Source organism: Pongo abelii, chromosome 8 (genome assembly GCF_028885655.2).
Source record: "Pongo abelii isolate AG06213 chromosome 8, NHGRI_mPonAbe1-v2.0_pri, whole genome shotgun sequence".
Classification (NCBI taxonomy): domain Eukaryota; kingdom Metazoa; phylum Chordata; class Mammalia; order Primates; family Hominidae; genus Pongo; species Pongo abelii.
Genome location: NC_071993.2, coordinates 122,571,070 through 122,593,363, shown reverse-complemented (window position 1 = coordinate 122,593,363; position 22,294 = coordinate 122,571,070). Strand labels below are relative to the sequence as shown.

Below are 22,294 nucleotides of genomic sequence, written 5' to 3'. Positions count from 1 at the left end.
ATTTTGAAGTTAATTGCTTATAGTCACACATGGAGTAAGTCGTAGTACCAAAATACAAATCCAGCTACTTAAGCCTCAAACTTTTTTCCTTTCCATATGCTGGCAGCTCTAAGTGTGCCCACTATCCATCCCATAATCATTCTGTTTCCATATCCATTCTCTAATCCCGCCTCCAGAATCAAAGGAAATCTATTTTTTAAAAAGTCAGTGATACTAACCTTTCCAACCATAGAAGTGATTTTTTAACATAGCACCCTTTATGTAATATTCAATATTTTAGGGGACACTTTTCTCAGAATTTGCTTTCAACAGAGAGTCATCGTGATTTTCTAGAAATTGTATAAACTGGTGCTTTCTCTATTATCAGACTTTAACTTCTCAATTGACAATACCAATCATTCATTCTTTAAAACTCTCTCCTGAATACTTTCTTTCATTTTGTTTTGTTTTGTTTTCCTTAATACTTCCTAACCTAATATAGGTTAAATGAATGTAGGTTACTTTCCAAATTCCCTCTTTTAAATTATGGACATTCCTTAAAATTCACTTCATGCAATTGTGCTCTTCTTTTCTCTTGCCCTCAAAGAGAAAGCTCAGTTATTTTCCTGATGTCAACTACGATCTCAATTGAAATAATTTCCAAATCTGCATCTTTACACCTGTCAAAATAAGAGCATCTTATCCTTGAAAGGGATATAAAAGATTTCTTAGTTTCAAGTCCCTCCCAGGAAGGAAATTCCCAGTACAGCTCTGATAGTGATCCAGCACCTAATTAAATACTCATTGTAGCTGAGAAGTTGCTGACTCACAAGTTAGTGCATTCTATTTCTAGTTAATTCAAATTTTGAAAATATTCCTTTTTTTTATTTTTTTTTGAGATGGAGTCTCACTCTGTCACCCAGGCTGAAGTGTAGTGGCACAATCTTGGCTCACTGCAACCTCTGCCTCCCAGATTCCAGCAATTCTCCCACCTCGGCCTCCTGAGTAGCTAGAATTACAGGTGCACGCCACCACCTCGGCTAATTTTTTTGTATTTTTAGTAGACATGGGGTTTCACCATGTTGGCCAGGCTGGCCTCGAACTCATGACCTCAGGTGATCTGCCGGCCTCGGCCTTCCAAAGTGCTGAAATTACAAGGGTGAGCCACCACACCTGGCCAATATTCTAACTTTTATCAACCAGTGCTGTGTCTGCCTTCTAGGTTAAACAAAATCAGTCTGCTGTATGCTAAAACTTCTTTATATATTTAAAGAATATACAGGTTTTCTTGTATGCAGGATTGCCTCAAGTACAGTGTTTCTTAACCAGGAATGTTTTTGTTCTCCAGGCGATATCTGGCAGTGTATCTAGAAACATTTTTGGGTTTCACCACTTGACAGGCATCTAGTGGGATGTTACTTAAATATCATACATATATAGGTCGCCCTTCCAACAGCATTTTCCCAGCCCAGAATGCTAATATTGCCAAGGTTGAGGAACCCTTCTCTAGTCTGAATTATTATCATAGTGGTTATACTTCTCTTGTTATACCCGGAATAATAGTGTAACTTTTTTTTTTTTTGAGACAGAGTCTCACTCTGTTGCCCAGGCTGGAGTGCAGTGGGGTGATCTCAGCCTCACTGCAGTCTCTGCCTCCCGGGTTCAAGCAACTCTCCTGCCTCAGCCTCCTGAGTAGCTGGGACTACAGATGTGTGCCACCACACCCACTTAATTTGTTTTGTATTTTTAGTAGAGACGGAGTTTCACCATGTTGGCCAGGATGGTCTCGATCTCCTGACCTCATGATCCACCCTCCTCGGCCTCCCAAAGTGCTGGGATTACAGGCGTGAGCCACCGCGCCTGGCCAGTGTAACTCTTAAAATATGGTACTGAGAATGGACACTTTAGATATGATCTGAGGGTTCATTTTTCTGAATTTCAGTCAGACCATCATACCCTTAAGAATTGTGATACAAATATTAATATCACCTCAAACCTACCATGTCCAAGCTGAACCATTAATAATGTTCATGATTAGAAAAGCAACTAACATCTATTGAGTAATATGTACCAAGCACTATGCTGAGTGTTTTACATGAATTATCTCTTTAATTCCTAAAATTACAGGTGATAGATCAAGTATACTGTCATGTGTGCATTTAAAACATGGGAAAGCTAAGTCACAGAGAGTTGAAGTAAATTGTCTAAGGTTCAAAGTATTAAATTGCAAGTTCTTCCCTTTCCCCTGACTTCTCTGTTTCACCATTACTTTCCAGCTAAAATGTTAAAAACAATTTACATTTCAATTATATCATCCCTTACATCCAGATACCAGATCCTGTCAACAGTTTCTTTCAGAATATCTGTTGTAGTAAATACTAGTGTATATAGAAAAGTTACTTATATTCAGTAGATACAACTTAAATACCAAAATGTATTTTTATTTGATTAATAATTCACAACATTCCTCTTCCTTAAGAGTTACATAATAAAGATTCAGTTTGAGATGGGAATACTAGTTGAATTTCTCATGAGGAGCTTAAATTCTTTCTTATCTAAACTTTATGACTCAACTGAGTATCGTTTTTGTAATGATGTATAAGGACAGCATAAAATATACAATTTTCATAATTTCACTTTCTTGAAACAAGGAATTATACACTTTAAGGGTTTGTGTCAGATGCTTTCTATGGTAATTCCTATTAGGTTAGCAGTAAAAGAGCTAACGTGATGTAAAAACTTGGCTGCTAAAATGAATAAACAGTGTAAGAAAATATTTTTTAAATAATATTCTCATAATCTCCAATAAATATCAAAAATCCAGTAAAATATATGTTAGTACTTGGGATATAGTAGGTGTCAATACATTTTTGCTAAATAAATGATTTTTTTTTTTTGAGACGGAGTCTCGCTCTGTCACCCAGGCTGGAGCGACACCCAGTGGCGCGATCTCAGCTCAGTGCAAGCTCCGCCTCCCGGGTTCATGCCATTCTCCTGCCTCAGCCTCCCTAAATTGGTTTTTAAATTGATTTGAATAACATCATTTTTTCTAATACTAAATGTCTCATTTGGCATTATTATCCTTATATAGGGTAATACTTTATAAATGTTCTTGATTTCTAATAAATTACATTGCAAACAAAAGTGACAGTTCTCTTAAAAAATATACATACAAACAAAAAACAGTTTAAGAACACTTGCTTTGTTAGAAAGCAAAACAAACAAACAATAAATATTTGTCATACTTATTCAGCATAGTTAAAAAGTTATATTCTTCCTTTGGTGACTACTAGAGAGTCTCCGTCTTTACTGACAATCTTGGACACCTGAAGAATGACAGAATTTCCATCATCTGAATTTCTTGAATGACCATGTGAAGCTGTGTCCTGTATTCCATGCTATCCCTTCTGATATAGTTTGGATATTTGTCCCGACTCAAATCTCAAGTTGAATTTGTAATCCCCAGTGTTGGAGGTGGGGCCTGGTATTCGGGTCAGGGGAAAAGATCCTTCATGGCTTGATGCTGACTTCACAATAGTGAGTGAGTTCTCCTAAGATCTGGTCACTTAAAAATGTGTGGCACTTCTCCTCCCCTAACTCTCTTGCTTGTTCCTGCTTTCGCCATGGACAAGCCTGCCCCCCCTTCACCTTCTACCATGATTGTAAACTTCCTGAGGCTGCTCTAGAAGTTGAGCAGATGCCAGCACCATCCTTCCTGTAAAGTCTGCAGAACCGTGAGCCAATTAAACCTCTTTTCTTTATAATTTATCCAGACTCAGATATTTTTTATAGCATTGCAAGAACAGCCTACTACACCGTCCACTGGATCCTTTTTTGCCCACTGGACTTGATGTGACACAGAAGCATTGTAAACTTTTATTATGTTAAGTGACATATTTGTAGGTTTGTGTATTCTAGTTAGCTTTTCTCTATCTCTTAAATCAAAGGGTTTAATGGGTAACATTGAACATTAGTATGTTTTAATTTGGTATTGTGGAAAATTTGTCAGAGAAAAATAAATATTTACTGCTTTCTTTCAGGTCTTCTTTTCCTATCATATTATGCAAAAGCTTTTATGCTCCATGATATAGATATTGATGGGGGAATAATTGGGCTTTCTTTTTTTTAAAAAATTATGCTGTATGATAATAATATCAAAAGATCTGAAAGGTTCAACACCCCTCAGTATAATCCACCCAAAGGAAATAGGGAGTAAAAAGAACAAAGAAAGAAAGAAAGAAAACAAACATTAAAAAGCAAGTATATCAGCTACAGGAATAAAAAAGGGAAGCATAAAAACTTAGGGAGAGATATTTCAATAATTTGATTTTATTATTCATAAAATGGTCACTTTGAAAGGATTCTTAATGTAAAAAAATGGAACTTATTAGGTAATCTCATTTAGGGAAAATTAAAAGAATTCAATATAAGTAACATAGTGTGCTATAAGGTTACATTGTAACGCAGGTTGCTAGTGACAAATAAATACCCTCTGGTGGTAATCTAGTTGGCCAATTGTAAAAAGAGATAATATTGTCGCTATTTTATAGCAATTTGAGGTTAACTGATCATAAATGTCAAGTCTTAAGTACATATTTTAAAAGATGGTTTGGGCATATTATTATATTTCATCGAAAAATGTTAGAAACTGGGAAATTGTGTTGAAATGAAGAAATTTGCCTCCTAATAACTGTTATTCCACAAAATATTTTTCAATTTTATACCTTCACGACATTTAAAGGATTTTTTCTTACAAACTAAAATATTAACAGAATACACTTCTAACTTAAAATGCAATAAAAATATGAATGCTAAAAAGAACAAAATTGCTTATATGTTCAAGTCATCAGTTTGAAAAAGATGAAAAATCAAAAGCCCAGTGGCTGAACGTCATAAATAATACAGTGTATTATTGGTCAAACTTCTGAGGGTTGTTAAGCAAGAGTTACTGTACCTTAGGAGCACTATTAGTTAAGATTATTTCAAATGCAAGTAACAGAAAACCTAACTCAAACTGGTATAAAGAAGACATCTACATGAATTTTACACTCTCTGATATGAACTGAATTGTGTTCTTAAATTCATATGTTAAAGCCCTAACCCCCAGTGTGGCTGTATTTGGAGACAGGGCCTTTAGGACATAATTAGGTTTAAATGAAGTTAATAAACATGGGATCCTGATCTGATATAATTACTGTCCTTAAAGGAGAGACACCAAAGAACTTGCATACTCTCCCTCTCTTCCTGCATCTATGGAGGAAAGGCCACGTGAGTACACAGTGTGAAGGCAGCCATTTGCAGAGCCAGGAAGAGAGGTTTTACCAGAAACCAACAACTGGCACCCCGATCTTGAACTGTCTACCCTCTGGAACTGGGAGATAATACATTTCTATTGTTTAACCCACTCAGTCTGTGTTATTTTGTTATGGCAGCCCAAGCAGACTAAGACACTTCCCAAAGTCCAAAGGAAGAAAAGTTCCAGGTTTGGTCTGATCAGGGTCCTAGCTACATTTTCCTGTGATTCTCTGGACTATGCATAACACTATGCACTAACTTTATTTTCAGGCTTGTTTAATTCTTAGGAACAAAAATGAATGCAGCAGTTCCAAGGCTTGTATAATACACTATTATACATGCCCACTCCTTACCAAACATTGACGATGCAATAAATGGCATTGGCACAATCATGAAGCTAGTGAGAGATAAATCCCATTTTAATTGGATGGTTTGCTACACAGCCACGTGGAGGGAGTTAAATGAAGGCTGGGAAAGAATAAAATCTACTAGATATAATTTATGAAAAATGTTCTGTATAGAAGAGTACCTAAATTAACCCCCCTGCCACGGCTCTTTAACAGATTTTGAGGCTACAGAGCATCTTTAATCACTCTTAAATTTTTTCCTAAAACTCTACAGAAAATGGAGCCTCATCAAGCCTCATCTGATGGTGTATTAGAAAGACTAATATCTAACACGGAAAATCTTTCTGGGTAAGTCCTATTACAAGTAGCCTACTGGGATAATACCTTATTCTTCCAAACTTGCAACAAAAAGTGACAAAGGACAATATATACAGTGTTTTTTCCTACAATAAATGTTTTTTGAACCACATCTTTTAAAACCATAGTTAGGATAAAAATTTTAATTATTTTGAAAACCTTTCCTAAATCATTAATGTATAACACAATAGAGAAACCCTAAGTATATAGCTCAATAAATTACCACAAAGACAATATACCCTTGAAATCACCAGCTTGAAGAAACAGAACTTAATTCATTCTCTCCTTCTCAAAAGGAACTATCACATTTATTTTTAATGCCATACTTTAGTCTTGTCTATTCCTAAATTTTTTACAAATATAACACTATAGTATTTATTTTTCTGTTTCTGTCTCTAGCATTCAACACATGTTTGTGTTACCTATTTTAATCCTTTGGCAATTGTTTTATTTTCCCATTGCTCCACATTATATGAGTATATTTTTCCATTCTATTATTTTTGGGTATTTTGATTTTTCCCAGTTTGGGGCATGTAAAACATGCTTCTATAAATATGGTTCACATGACTTTGATGACATGGAATTGTTGGGCCATAGAGTATAGGTAAATTCAACTTTAGAATATAATGTCAACTTGTTTTCAAAGCGATTGCATCAATTTCTAGTGTACTAAAAGTATTAGTAGTTCCACATCCTCTCCAACACTTGGTATTGTCTTTTTCTTTTTATCCACTGTAGTAGGTATATAATAGTATTACATTGTGGTTTTAATTTGAATTCCCAGATAAAAATTAAGTTGAGCACACTTGCATATTCTATTGGACACTTGGATGTCTTCTTTTGTGAAGTGTATGTCAGTCTCTTGTCATTTTTGGAGAAAGGAGTTTTCGGACTATTTTTAATTCACTTATATGAGTTACATAGTGTGAATATAAGGCCTTTGGCTTTTATACAGTTTGCAAATATTTCATACCATTGTGTGACTTGACTCGTCATAATGTTAATGGTGTCTTTTGATAAGAAAAAGTGTTAGTTTTTTTTTGTAGTCTAATTTTGTTATAGTATTTTATGTGTCCTGTTTAAGAATCCATTCTATATTCTAATGTTATGAAGAATAACTCCTACATTACCTTCTAGATGCTTCATTGTTTTTACCTTTCCTCCTAGAACTTATTTTATATTCGAAGCAGGGATCAAACGTCACTTTTCCCATATGCATAGGTAATAGATCTAGTATCTGATGAAAGTTTTCTTAAAGCACTAAACATTGAAAGATAGTCCTTGACTTGGTAATTAAACTTAAGAATGACTACGTCCATTAGAGCCCTCTCCGATGTTCCCTTTTCTTTATTTTTTTTTTAAGATGGAGTTTTGCTCTTGTTGCCCAGGCTGCAGTGCAATGGCGTGATCTTTGTTCACTGCAACCTCTGCCTCCCGGGTTCAAGCAATTCTGCCTCAGCCTCCTGAGTAGCTAGGATTATAGGCACGTGCCACCACTCCCGACTAATTTTTGTATTTTTAGTAGAGACAGGGTTTCACTATCTTGGCCAGGCTGGTCTTGAACTCCTGACCTCGTGATCCACCTGCCTCAGCCTCCCAAAGTGCTGGGAGTACAGGTGTGAGCCACCACGCCCGGCCTCCGCTGTACCCTTTAATCCATCTCTCTTGTGCTACCTTGACTTTACAAAGGGATTGACGTCTTGTTTATACTCTATAGATAATGTTGACATTCTCTAGAGAGATATTTTGTTTTATCCATCTGGAGGCTATGGTCACAATATATCCAAAGCTTTTGAAGTGCTTCTTGAGTCTGTCCAGCGGGAGGACCACCCACTGTTCAGTCCGGGCCCAAAGGAGAGTTCTACCTATGAGCTCAGTTCTCAAATTCTTTGGTATGGTAATGTTAATCAGCATCAGATCAGCACACAGGCAGCTTAGGGGTGATCCCAGAAGTTTATAAAGCATTTGATGGGAAGGCTTTTCTATCTCCATTATCTCCCAGGTCCTTTCTGGTTTTGTGGGCTCTACTTTTCCATCATGTGGCCAGAAACTACACACTTTTCCTATTGTACCATGTTTTGTGCTGGGAGGACAGATAAGAAGGAAATCAAAAGAGTTTATCTTGGCTCTCTGTAGCCAGAGCTCCACTATGATTAGAGGAATATTCCCTTCCCTGGGGATTTTAGTTCTTACAGCTTCCTGCTGTGAGTCATTTTGCTGCTGCCCATGTTCCCGCTTCAGACTGCCTGGAGTATGGGTGAGTGAATTCAGGAAAAAGAGAAAAAATGGGAGGGAGGTCTCCCTCATTCTCTCTGAGCTTAAGAGTTCCCTTTTCCACATCATGGGCCAGAACTAGAGGACTTTTCCCTGTCCAAACTGTGGTACTTTCAAGTTTCAAATTGCATTGACTTCAGGTCAGGGGGCACTAAAGGGGAAAAATGGCAAGCTTCTAGACGGTTCAACAGTACTTTGAATTCTGGTGTTCTTCTCTGCTCTGCCTGCTGACATCATATACCAAATAGCTGCCCATGAATTTTGTCCAGGTTTTATGGTTGAGTTCAGTTAGAGAAAAAGAGATGTGTGTTTACATAATCTTACCTGGGGCTGGAACCCTATGGTGAATGTTTGACAAAGTTGCAAAAGCATTTCAAAATGGAAAGGCTAGTCTTTATAACAAATCATGGTGTAACAACTGGATATCCACATGTGAAATAATCAGCATGAATTACACTTCAACATAAACAAAAAATAACTGAAATGGATCACAGATCTAAAGGTACAATGTAAAAATACAGTCATGTGTCACTTAACAATGGGGATATGTTCTAAGAAATGTATCATTAGACAAATTTCATCCCTGTGCAAACATCATAGAGGGTGCTTAAACAAACACTGATGGTATACCCTACTACACATGAAAGCCATTGGTATAGCCTATTGTTACTAGGGTACAAACCTATATAGCATGTTACTGTATTGAATACTGTAGGTAATTATAACACAATGGTTTTTGTGTATGTAAACATAGAAAAGGTATAGTAAACATATAGTAATATAATCTTATAAGTACCATCATATATGTGGTCTGTCATAGACCAAAATGTTATGTAGTGCATTGACTGTATAAAACTGTTAGAAAGAAATCTATGTAAACTTGAGTTAGGGACAGTCCTTGGATATGACATCAAAAGCATAATCAATTTTTTAAAAAATGCATTAAATTGAATTTTATAAAAACTAAAACTTTTCACTCCATAAAAGATACTGTTAAGAGAATGAAAAGACAATTCAAAGACTAATATTTGCAAATCACATCTGGCAAAAGAGTTGTATCCAGAATATACAAAAAACATTCAATATTCAAAAATAAAAAGCAAAACTAAAAAGCAATTAAAAATAGGCAAAAGATTTGAAAAACATTTCACCAAAGAAAATGAAAGTGTAACTAATAAGCACATGAAAAGATATTCAACGTCATTAGCCATTAAGGAATTGCAAGTTAAAATTACCACAAGATACCACTACACACCTATCAGAATGGGTAAAATAAAAACTGTTGACAGGACCAAGCACTGGTGAGAATGTGCAACAACTGGAACCCTGAGCTTTGCTGGTCACAGCACAAAATTGTACAGTCACTCTGAAAAACAGTGGCAGTTATTATAAAGATGAATATACATCCACCCTGTGACCCAGCAACCCTACTTCCTGGTATTTATGCTAGAGAAATGAAAACTTATGTTTGTGTAAAACTTGTACGTATGTTGATCACAGCAGCATTATTTATAAGTACCAAAAACTGTAACAATCCATATCTCTCAATGGGTGAATGGATAAACAAAGTGTGATATATCCGTATAATGAGATACTACTTAGCAGTGAAATGAAATGGACTATTGATACAAAAAAGCACCTTGGATGAATCTTAAATGCAGTATACTAAGGGAAGGAAGCCATTTGAATGACATTCTGGAAAAGGCAAAACTGTGAGAACAGAGATCAGGTCAATGGTTGCCAGGGTGTATGGGTGGGGAGAAAGTCTGACTGCAAAGAAGGCTCTATGAGGTATTCACTGGGGCTTTGGCATTATTCTGTATCCTGGGAGAGCTGGTAATTATAATAAATGATGCATGTGTTAAAACTCATACAACTGTACTCCCTGCAAAAGGAATTTTACTGCACAGAAATTTTAAAATGCTTCCAACAGAAGTAAAAAACAAACAAACAATAAGGACCAAAAAAATGCTGGAAAAAAAGGCAAGTAATTAACCACTGCCCCCTCTAACAATGAAAAAGTGACTGGTATATTTTAAGTATGAGAATACTCATACTTTGAATTATAAATGTAAAAGGAAGATTTTAAACAGTGGAGTTAATAATTTATGTTTAAAATAACCACTTTGGCTAATTTACATACAATATATTGATAGAAAGAAGTTAGAACTGATGTTCATGTAGGGCATTAAGAGGATTTAAATGAGTCTCAAGTATTCAAGTGAGTTAAATAGTGATACCTATAACTGAGCTACAGAAAACTGGAAAAAAAGAGACTGTTTGCCAGTACAGTAAATTCAATTTAAAGCATGTTAAGTTTGAGGTGTAAAGCAATATTTAAGTCAAAGTGTGAAGTTACTGATATGACTCTTGGAGAAGTCTATTTCAGTGTCTAGTACGTTAAACCTCAGCTTTGTAAACTAGATGGGGAGCACTGGTTTAACTAAGTTGCTAGAAAACGTACCATCACTAGTTTACTCCCACTGCCTTAAATATTTTGGTTTACAAGAACAGTTAGGTCCTAAATATCCACTGTATTCCACAACAAAACCATGGAGAAAATTCCTAAGTGAACTTCCAATACAGTAAGAAATCATTTATTGTTTCTACTTAGCAAAATCCATATCTTCAGATCTCATTTCCATTAACATATCCATCATCATAATCTCATTTTTTTAAATAGGGACTTTTGTGTATTTGTAATTCTTCACAGTGTCCTTACACATTTTTTAAAAAACTTTCTGGCAAATATTCTAGGATTATAACACTTTGATGTAGAGATCCTGTAACTAAATTAGGTTCACCTTTTTTCTTCAGGGAGTTAACATTTTCTTCTTTTTTCTCTTTCAAAATATCTTTATGTACAACATGATTAAATGTCTTATTTTTCCCAAATCATTAACACTATACTTAACTTTGCATTATTTTGCTTACTTGCATGCTTGCTTCCATGTAGTCATCTTTGATTGTTTTTGTTTTTCAAGCGCTTAACTCTTATTATTTCTTTGCCTGTTGTATTCTTTAGACTCCTTTAATCTTTCATTTTTAATTCCTCTAAATATGCATCATCTCTCACCACTTTATGCCCACTAAGATGGCTATAAGAAAGGCTATAAGAAAGTTAATACAAACTTTAGTAAGAATGTGGAAAAAATAAATGTCTGATCCTCGCTGGTAAGATTATAAAATGATACATCTTCTTCAGAAAAAAGGTTGGCAGTTTATCACAATGTTTAACCTAGAGTTACCATGTGATCAACAGTTCTACTCCTAATTATATACTTAAGAGAAATGAAAACATATATCCATATAAAAACTTACATACAAATGTTCATAGTAGTATTATTCACAACAGTGAAAAAGAAGAACTCAAATAACCATCAACTAATAAATAGAGAAATAAAATGTGTTATACACATAAGATGAAATATTATTCAGCAATAAAAAGAAACGAAGTACTGATCCATACTATGTTATGGATAAGAAACATTGTGCTAAATGAAAGGAACCAGTCACAAAAGAACACACATTGATGATTCCATTTATATAAGATGTCCAGAATAGGCAAATCTATGGACAGAAAGTAGATTAGTGATTTTTCAGAACTAGGGGTATGTGAGGGGGGGAGTGACTACTGATGAGTACATGGCTTCTTTTGGGGATGATGATATGTTCTAAAATTGACTGCGATAATGGTTGAAGAATAACTGTGCACTTTCAATTGATGAATTGTATTGTATGTGAATTATATCACCAAAAAAAAACACAAATTAAAATTAGAAATTGGAAAATATGTTTAAAAATTAGACAATGATAAGTAAAAGTTTCAAAGTTTTTTAGTTCTCCTATATGATTCAGGAGAATAAAAGACATACTGATTAATATTATTGTTGGTCAGGGAAATATGCTTGTTAAAATTTAAGAGTAATCATTAAAAAAAATAAAACTATAATTCCTAAACTGCTAAAAGGAAAATAAAAGAATATTAGAAGCTCATTCAATCAATAAAAATCAGAAGAGAAGAAAAAAGAAAATTTCCATTTATTTCCCTGTCACATAAAATTAAGAGATTCTCAGATTATTGAAACAAAACCAAAATATCCAGATATTTTTGGTATAAAAGAAACATACACAAAATATAACAACAGAAAAAATGTTAAAAGATATGCAAAAAGACATAGACAAATTCTAATAAAGAAATACTATATTTAAGTTAAAAATGTTCTTTAAGACAAAAAGTAACAATAGGAACAGAGAGAAATCCAAATGATTAAAACAATAATTCAACTCCATTCTCAGTAAAGGATAGAACAATCAGACAGAAGATAATAAAGGAAACAGAGGTCTAGAGCAATGCAATAAACCACCAAGATCTAATAGATATATACAGGATATTCTACCTAAAAACAACAGAATACACGTTCTCCTGAAGGGCACAGGAGATATACTCCAGGACAGAATATATGTTAGGTAACAAATTATATCTCAATAGATTTTAAAAGATAAATATACAAAGTATCTTCACCACCCACAGTGGGATAAAGTTAGAAATCAATAACAGAAGAAAAACTTGAACATTAAAAAGTACGTGGAAATTACCAACACACATTTGATCAATGGATGAAAGACAAAATCACAATGAAATTAGAAAATATTTAGAGAAATGTGAAAATTAAAACACAACATTCCAAAACTCATGGAACACTGTAAAGCAGTGATAAAAGGGAAATTTATAGTTATAAACATACTAAAAAAGAAGAAAGATCTCAAATATGCAACTTAACTTTACAACTTGAACTAGAAAAAGAAGAACAAACTAAATTCAAAGGTAGCAGAATGAAGGAAATAATAAATATTAGAGCAAGATAAACAATAGAGAAAATCAACAATACCAAAAGTTGATTCTTGAAAAAGAGCAACAAAATTGGCAAACCTTTAGTTAGACTGACCAAAAAAAAGAAAAGAGAAAGAAAACTGAAATTACTAAATTTAGAAATGAAAATGGGGTCATTACTGCCAATTCTACAGAAATAAAAATGATTATAGGAGAGTACTATGAACAATTACACACTAATAAATTGGATAAGCTAGGTGAAATGGACGAATCCCTAGAAACATAAAACCTACCAAGATTGAATGATAAAGAAATAGAAAATGGAATAGATCTATAACCAGTAAGGAGATTGAATCAGTAATCAAATATACCACAACAAAGAAGCCCTGAACTCAATGGCTTCACTGATAAATTCTACCCAAACATTTAAAAAATAACTAATACCAATGCTCAAACTTTTCCCAAAAAGTGAAGAGGAAGGAACAATTCCTAAATCATTCTATGAGGCCAGCATACTACATATTAATGTCTACAGAATGCAGCTGAAGCAGATTATTTTTAGAAATGGGAAGGGGAAGGAAGGAAGGAGGGAGGGAGGGAAGGAAGGAAGGAAGGGAGGGAGGGAGGGAGGGAGGGAAGGAAGGAAAGAAGGAAGGAAGGAGAAGGAAAGAGGGAGGGAGGAAGGGAGGAAGGAAGGAAGGAAGGAAGGAAGGGAGGGAGGGAAGGAAGGAAAAATAGGCAAAATTCTCAATAAAAGGGTAGGCACAATTCTAATATAGAACAAACTTCAGAGTATTAATATTGTAAATATGTCAATGAATTTGTAAAATGAAACAAAGAGGACAATTTCCATTAAAAAGCCAATTACCAACTAGGTCAGGAAAAAATTAAAAACCTCCATAGACACAAATATTACTGAAACTTAGTCAAATTTAAAAATCTACCCTCAAAAATATAAACTACACAAAAATAAATACAAACACATTACCAAAATCATTTTTTACAGGTTTTATAGGTCAGTTCTATCAGTCATCACACAACAAATAACTCCATTGTGCCAACCACTAAGATATACTTCTCTAGCTGGGCACGGTGGCTCACGCCTGTAATCTCAGCACTTTGGAAGGCCGAGGTGAGTGGATCACTTGAGCTCAGGAGTTTGAGACCAGCCTGGGCAACATGGCAAAACCCCATCTCTACCAAAAATACAAAAAACTTAGTCAGGTGTAGTGGCAAGCTCCTGTGGTCCCAGCTACTCGGGAGACTGAGGTGGGAGGATCGCTTGAGCCTGGGAGGCAGAGGTAGAGTGAACTGAGATTGTGCCACTACACTACAGCCTGGGAGGCAGAGTGAGACACCATCTTGGGGGAAAAAAAAAAAAAAGTACCTCTCTGATCCCTGATGGCAGAGAGCATAACTGACTAGTGGCCCCAGCTACTGCACTCTGAAATCCACCATTTTATTCACACTGAGCCCATGTTTCCCAAGGGCTGTCCTTAGTCAAGGACTAAACATGGCAGAGAAACCAAGGCGGGCCTGTTCCTGGGAGATGGAAGACTCCTTTGATGGGTAACTTGCTCAAGGCTGCACCACTGGTGTTAAACATTCTTAGAAGTGCCCTGCATTCTCAGGCTCTTTCACTCACCTTCCCTTTCTTCCTTCTCTCCCTCACAAAGGCAGGTAGGCATTGTGGTCTAAAGTTCCCCCATTATCTCCCCTCCTCTCTCCCAATTTCCCCTCACAGAAGTTCCCCTAACACGTTTATTGCTTATCTAATCCCATCTTGGCTTCTGTGCCTCAGAGGACTTATGGTCCAAGTAAACAGAAGGTAAGATGGAGATGAGGAACTGATTCACTCACTGATTGGCAGGCTAACAGGACAACATCCATGTTGGTGGGTGGAACACAGTTCCTGGCAGAAGACTTAAATTGCTGGATTTCACCAGTGGTAACCTGAGAAAATGCACTGATAGAGAAAATACTTGAAGGTACAGCAATTCAGGTGCTTGGAAGATGGGGAAAACACCTTCAAAAGAGAGTAGAGTAGACTGATTATCATTATGTTGTATTGATACCTGCAGAGGGATAATGAGAGACTGAAGGCCATTAACAAACCATTTACTGGCTAAATAAAAGAGCCAGTGGGTCTCTTTCATAGCTTTAAATGAGGCCCTGATGACATAGCAGAAATGCCAACATGAATGACCAGCAGGATGATGATCTAATTGTTATACAGTTGCAGAGCTCCAGAGATGACAGAATGCTAAGCCAAAGAAGTTGTGTTATACAAAAGGGCCATGGTTCAGGAGACCTAGGAACCTGAAATATGGAATAGGAATATATAAATGAATGCTTCTGAGGATGTTGGTTTTACCAGCCGCTTCCCTAGTAACACCTAGCATTTTGTTATGCTGGAAGACACTAAAGAGCTCTCTTCTCTCTTAGGTAACAGGTGCCCCCTCATAAACCGTCACCACTTCTTTTCTTGGCTGCCAGACTGATCAGCGGGATTAAATCACAGCATGACCCAACTGAGCCTGATAGGAAAGACAATAGATTGCACAATTGAAACGGATGCAAGATTTAGGGAGCACGTACTGGCAGGAGCCATGAAGTATGACCAGATTTAAATATTTGATAAAGGGCAACGAAATGTTAAGACTGGATAAATAAAAATTCATTGGTTTTGGTGCATATTTTCAGGACCACAGAGATGTAATACCCTACTGAGGATTCCAGGAAACGGAGCAAACTTGTTGCTAGAGTGACTCGTAGAAGCCTGAAAAATGCAATGTCCGGTACAAGTGAAATTGAAATGCCTGAGTTGTCCTGGCTTATGGAAGAGAAAGTTATAACAACACTGTGAGAAGGGGATATGCTGGAACGTTTCATATTATGAGGCCAGAAGAACTACCAGGTTGTGTTCCATGGGAGGACTGAGAGGACAAACTATGCATTAAGGCTGTTATGAATATGCTGATAAGAGAGGCACCAGTATTATAAGGAGGCTTAGAGTTGGCTCTCCTCTTCAGAGCAGGCCCCAAAATAGGAGAGACAGTCACAGGGCTATGTTTGTTAATTGCCATAAAATGATGGAGACCCAAAGTAATAGATGACAGGTGTCAGTGCTTAACTGCCAGAATCCAGAAACCACAATTACCATAATTAGATCAACAAGATTGGATGAACTGCCAAGGGGGTTGGCTCACAAAGAGTTGTAGGAATTATTAATAAAGCATGGTATTCTGAAGGGCAAAATAGGTGGGCAGCCAACAGTGGCACTATTTAACATCTGGTTTCATTTTAAGTAAGAATGAAGGAACAGGAGACTGAGGGTTGTTGCTTCAATGGAGGGCCATGTTTCTCTTCACAGTTCCCAGATTTCAGCTAATTTTAAAATCCAAAACCCATTAACTAATCAGGTGACTGAGTCCATAGAAGGAAGGTCCCTGAAACATTTTGAAAAGTGGGTAAAATGATCCCTGAAAATACCTACACCATAAACTTGACTATATACACTGGTATATGCATGAGGATATATATACAGTACAGGAGGAATAAGCAGACATTTTGACTCCCATTAGACATGAGGGTCTAATTGACTCGCATTAGACACAGATAGCCAAGCATTCAAAATATCATCATGTCCTCTTATTAGAGTTGGGATGTTCAGGGGGTGGGGGCACATAACAAATTCTGACTAAATTCTTGCTCACAGTGTGCCCACTATGTCAATGGATCCACCCATTGGTCATTTCCCCACTCTTTAAGTGTATAAATAGAACTGATGTACAAGGTAGCTGGAATAACCTCTACACTGTGTCCCTGGCTTATAGGATAAGATCAGTCATAGTGGAAAAGACCAACTGGTAATCTCTGAAACTACTCCCAACTGGACAAGTTAATAAATACAAAATATTATGTCATCCAATGATATAGAAAATTAATGCCACCACTAAAAGTCTAACACAGGGATAGTAGTCTCCACCAAATTTCCATTTAATTTATTTCTTTACAATAAATAATTCAGATTTTTCTGACTCAGATACATCTACTCTTCCATTTTACACACAAGAAAAGAGTTTATTTAAAAAATTATTATTTTCAATTTTTGAATCATTTACTACATTATTTCACAGCAACAACAAGAAAAAAAAAAAGCCTTTAGTTCAATATATGAAAGGACTGAGATTTAGAGAAGCTAGGTGACTGCTATAGTTTGGATATTTGATCCTCCAAATCAAATGTTAAAATTTGATACTCAATGTTAGAGGTGTGGCCTAATGGGAGGTGTTTGGGTCACGGGGGTAGATCCATCATAAATGGATTGGTGCCATCGTTGTGTCTCATGTTCCCATGACAGCTGGTTATTTAAGAGTCTGGAACTTCTGTCCTCTCTCTCTTGCCTACTTTCTCACCATGTGATCTCTACACATACCAGCTCCCCTTCCTCTTCCACCATGAATGGCAACAGCTTGAGGCCCTCACCAGATGCAAATGCCAACACCATACTTCTTGCACAACCTGCAGAACCATGAGCCAAGTAAACTTCTTTCCTTTATATACTACTCAGCCTCATGTATTCTTTTATAGAAATGCAAATGGACTAAGACAGAAAATTGGTGCCAGGAAGTGGTATGTTGCTATAAAGACACCTAAAAATGTAAAAGTGGCTTTGGAACTGGAGTGCTCATAAGATAGGAAAATGAGGGAAAGTTTGGAACATCTTAGAAATTGGTTAAGTGGCTGTGACCAAAATGCTGATTGAAATATAGACAGTAAAGTCCATGTTGAGTGTCTCAGACTGAAATGAGGAAATCATTGGAACTGAAGCAAAGATAACCTTTATTATGCCCTGTCAAAGAACTTTGCTACATTGTGTCCATGCCAAGCAGCAAAGTGCTCAAGAAGTAATGTGGCTGCTTTTAACAGCTTATGTTCACATGCAGGAGCAAATGAATAACTTAGAGTTGGAATGTATAATCAAAAGGAAAGCAGGGGATAACAATTTGTAGAATCCTCAGCCTGGCCATGTGGCAGAGAAGGAAAGAGTGTTTTCAGAAGAGTGCTGAGGTAGCAAACACTTGTTAAAGAAAGTAGCATGAATAAAAGGAGCCAGGTACTATTAGTAAAGACAATGGGGGAAAGACCCTGAAGTCATTTCACAAATCTGGCAGGCTTCTGGGCTTCCCATGACAGACCAAGAGCCCAAGGAAGATGGTATGGTTTTGGATGACAGGCTTGGGACAACATTGCCATGCCCCATCTCTAGAAAGTGCTCCCCACATCTCGCTTCTCAAATGGCCCCAGGTATTGCGCCTGCTGCCACTGAAGGAGGCTAGAAAGTATGAGTAGTAGAGGCTTGGCGGCTTCCACTGAGATTTCAGGGGATGTATTGAAAAGCCTGAGTGCCCAGGCAGAAGCCTGCCATAGGGGTGGAGACCCTACAGACAGATGCTAGTGAGGCAATCCTGAGCAGAAATATGCGGTTGGAGGCCCTGAAGAGAGTACCCACCAGGGATTGTCTAGTAGAGCAGGGCTATGGTGCATCCATGTTCCCAGGGTGCAGGACATGGAACCAAGGGAGATAATTTTGGAGCTTTAGGATTTAATGTCTTCCTCGTTAGATTTTGGATTTTCATGCAGCATGTTATCACTATATTTTGACCAATTTCTCCCTTTTGGAATGAGATGTTTACTCAATATCTATTCCACCATTGTATCTTGGAGATAAATAATTTGATTTTGATTTTACAGGCTCAAAGCTGAAAGGAACATGCTTTGAGTTTCAGATGAGACTTTGGACTCTGGACATCTGAGTTGATGCTGAAACAAGTTAAGACTTCTGGGAAGTATTGGGATTAAATGATTATATTTTGTATGTGAGAAGGACACCAGGGATTTGAGGGGCCACGGATAGAATGCTATAGTTTTAATATTTGACCCTCCAAACCACATATTGAAATTTGATACCCATTGCTGGAGGTTGAGCCTAATGAAAGGTGTTTGAGTTGCAGGGGCAGATTCCTTGTGAATGACTTGGTGGTGTCCTTATGGTAGCAAATGAGTTCTCACTCTATTAGTTCCCATGAGAGCTGGCTGTTTAAAAGAGTCTCTGGCTCTCACCTCTTCCTTCCCCATGTGATTGCTACACATGCCAGCTCCGCTTCCTCTTCTGCCATGAGTGGAAGCAGTTTGATACCCTCACCAGATGCACATGCTGGCACCCTACTTCTTGTACAGCCAGCACAACTGTGAGCCAAATAAACCTCTTTTTATAAATTACCCAGCCTCAGGTATTCCTTTTCAGCAACACAAACAAACTAAAATAGTGACCTACTTAAGATGGCATAAAACATTAAGAACAGAGCCAGGGTATGTCTGTAAGTGATCTCCCTAGTACTGGCCCAATTATGTTTACCATCAGAACTACACACAATATAGAGGTAAAATCTAACAAAGAGTTTGAGAACCAGCCCCTACAGAACAATGGCTAAACTGCAAAGCTGACACACTCAGCTCTGTTACCAAAATAACAGCAATAACAGTAAAAATGGCCTGATTGAGGGGTCTCCATAAATGTTAACCTGTTTTAAAATCTCCTAAAGTTTAGCAGTAGCTTTATAAAACTTAATAATTAATAAGCTTCAAAATATCCTGTCCATATTTTTCTTAACAATGACACAGTTTTTTAAGTGATCTAATTTACATTTCACTACTAGAAGAATTTAAATGACAAAAAACCCATCAGATATATTTTATCACACCCAAAGATTAGAATATTTTATTTTACATTGTCCATGATGACAACATAATAAATAGGATAATCTCTAAGACATGGTACACATTAACAGTAATTTTCTTTTACTTAACAAAAGAGCTATTAAATTTAAATATGCACACAAATTCAAAAGCTTAAAATAAAAAACCTCAAAACTCAAATAATTTACATACATATTCAACTTTGTGAAATTTTGTACTTAACCAAACTTGCAGTGAATTTTCTTCCAGACTATTCTGCATCAAAAAGTTTTTTTAGGCCAGGCATGGTGGCTCACACTTGTAATCCCAGCACTTTGGGAGGCCGAGGTGGGCAGATCATCTGAGGTCAGGAGATTGAGACCAGCCTGGCCAACATGGTGAAACCCCGTATCTACTAAAAATACAAAAATTAGCTGGGCGTGGTGGCAGGTGCCTGTAATCCCAGCTACTCAGGAGCTGAGGCAGGAGAATTGCTTGAACCCGGGAGGTGGAGGTTGCAGTGAGCCGAAATAGCGCCACTGCACTCCAGCCTGGGTGACAGGGTGAGACCCTGTCTCAACAACAACAAAAGTTGTTTTAATGCATTCAATAATGCTTGTTCAATTGTAACTTCTAGTACTTTCTAAAACCATATCGTAACTTTGTTAATAGCCTTAAAATTCATTTGTTTTCTGAAGTACAAAGTTGTAAAATATTAAACATATTTAAGATGTTTCATCAAATTTCATTTTAAGGAACAATTTAAAGTACGAATGCACTTTTTACACATATTAGTGATAAATATGTTTATAGAAATACATTATAGAAATTATAATATTTTAAGGTGCATGGATGAACATGATTTTTTTCAGAGTAAACTGACCAATATGGCAAAGGTTTCTCTTATGAAGAGAAGTAGAAAAATGAACAAGGAATGTGTAAACTGTAGAAAATACTTTACAAATCTGAAGGGCTGTAAATGGAAATGAGAAATTGAAATTATTATATATGGGCCCATATGGAGGAATTAGGAGAGATATCATAGGGAGGCAGATTTCAGCTCAGTTATAAAGAACAATTTGTTATCTGATGATAGAAAATGCCATCTGAGTAGCTGGTGAGCTTCCTGTCATTAAAGGCATTCAGGCATAAAACTGATCAGTGGTTGGGCAAACTATGTCCACAGGCTGAATTCAATCCACCAGCTGTTTTTATAATAAAGTTTTATTGGAACACAGCCACTCCCATTTGTTTCCATATTGGCTTTGTCTGCTTTAACACTATAGCAGAAAAGTTGCATAGATGCGATGAAGACCATACAGCCCACAAATCTTGAAATATTTACTATCTGGCCCTTAATGGAAAATGTTTGCTGACTCCAGTGAAGAAGATATTAGAAATTCAAATACTTTATGGATATCTGGACAAGACAATCAACAAGATTATGGTTACTTTGTGTTTAGACAAGTTCCAAATACATCATCTGTGCTAAGGATTGAGTTGTGCAGGTCTTTACTGTATGGCAGCCCAGCCAAGTTGGTGAGTTAAAATTCATACTGCACTATTTCCAAACTTGTGTGCCACGATGTGGGGCTTTATCTGCCAGAAGGAGAAGTCATATTTGTCTAATTTGTACAAAGGCACCGAAATGACCAGCATAAACTTCACACGTGAATAATAATGTTAACAAAAATAAGATCTCTTCCAATCCAGAGGATCTACGATCTCATAACACAGATATTTTATAACTTAAACTCCTAACCCAGAGTCTCTACATTTACGTCCCATGGAAATGAAAATAAATGTTCCCTGAAAACAGTTTTCATGTTTTGAGAAATGCTACAAACTATAACCTCTCTTGTAGAATGACATATTGCAAATTAGCATTTTAAAAGTTCTGAGAAGTAATGCCAGTTGAAAACCAACCAAAAGAGCGCTATTTAACTTTAGGACATGCAGCATTTTACAAAGCTGCTTCACTGTGGAACCCTTTTCATGAACCTACAACGAATATGTCACACAATTAACAAAATTAACTAAGAAATAAACAAATTGGTTTAGTTCTTGTAGATGTAACTAATCCATGTGGTGCATGCTTGTTAACTTCATTAATTAAAACAGGCCATAATTATTTTTGTGATGGGGGACACAAAGTTATCCTCTTTCCACTGAATCCGTTAGCTATTAAGTAGTGTAACCGCAAAATAATCTTGCACAAGTACATTTCAGCTATGTTCCCTCTGCTCTGTGGGATATATTTAAGCATATAAAGCTATTTAAGACATACTCTATGATACTTTAAGGTTATAGAATTGGTTGATTATCTAACAGATTGACAGGACATATATCAGAATATAGGCTTGACAAGTTCAAAGTCAGTCAAAGCAAACTTTTACCTGAAGAAGGTGACAAAAAACTGCACAAGGTCCATGATTGTATTGTGTTGTGAGAATGCAATCTGAAAAAT

The 22,294-nt window shown here is 36.4% G+C and overlaps 1 protein-coding gene and 1 long non-coding RNA gene across 6 annotated transcripts in view; one reads left to right on the top strand and one right to left on the bottom strand.

Moving 5' to 3' along the window:
• ATRNL1 (attractin like 1) overlaps positions 1–22,294 on the bottom strand; it is an 839,413-nt gene that overhangs the window by 394,288 nt on the left and 422,831 nt on the right. For all 4 annotated transcript variants that reach the window (XM_024254146.3, XM_024254147.3, XM_054522910.2 and 1 more), the window contains one exon: positions 22,224–22,285. In XM_024254146.3, coding sequence (XP_024109914.2) covers positions 22,224–22,285 — 62 coding nt within the window. The remainder of the gene's footprint in view (positions 1–22,223; positions 22,286–22,294) is intronic.
• On the top strand, positions 5,894–17,521 carry LOC129048361 (uncharacterized). Of its 2 annotated transcripts, XR_008510640.2 has the most exons (4): positions 5,894–5,969; positions 14,093–14,218; positions 15,532–15,700; positions 15,790–17,521. It is a non-coding gene; the product is annotated as an uncharacterized LOC129048361 (long non-coding RNA). The 2 variants fall into 2 exon arrangements; XR_008510639.2 differs by lacking the exon at positions 14,093–14,218.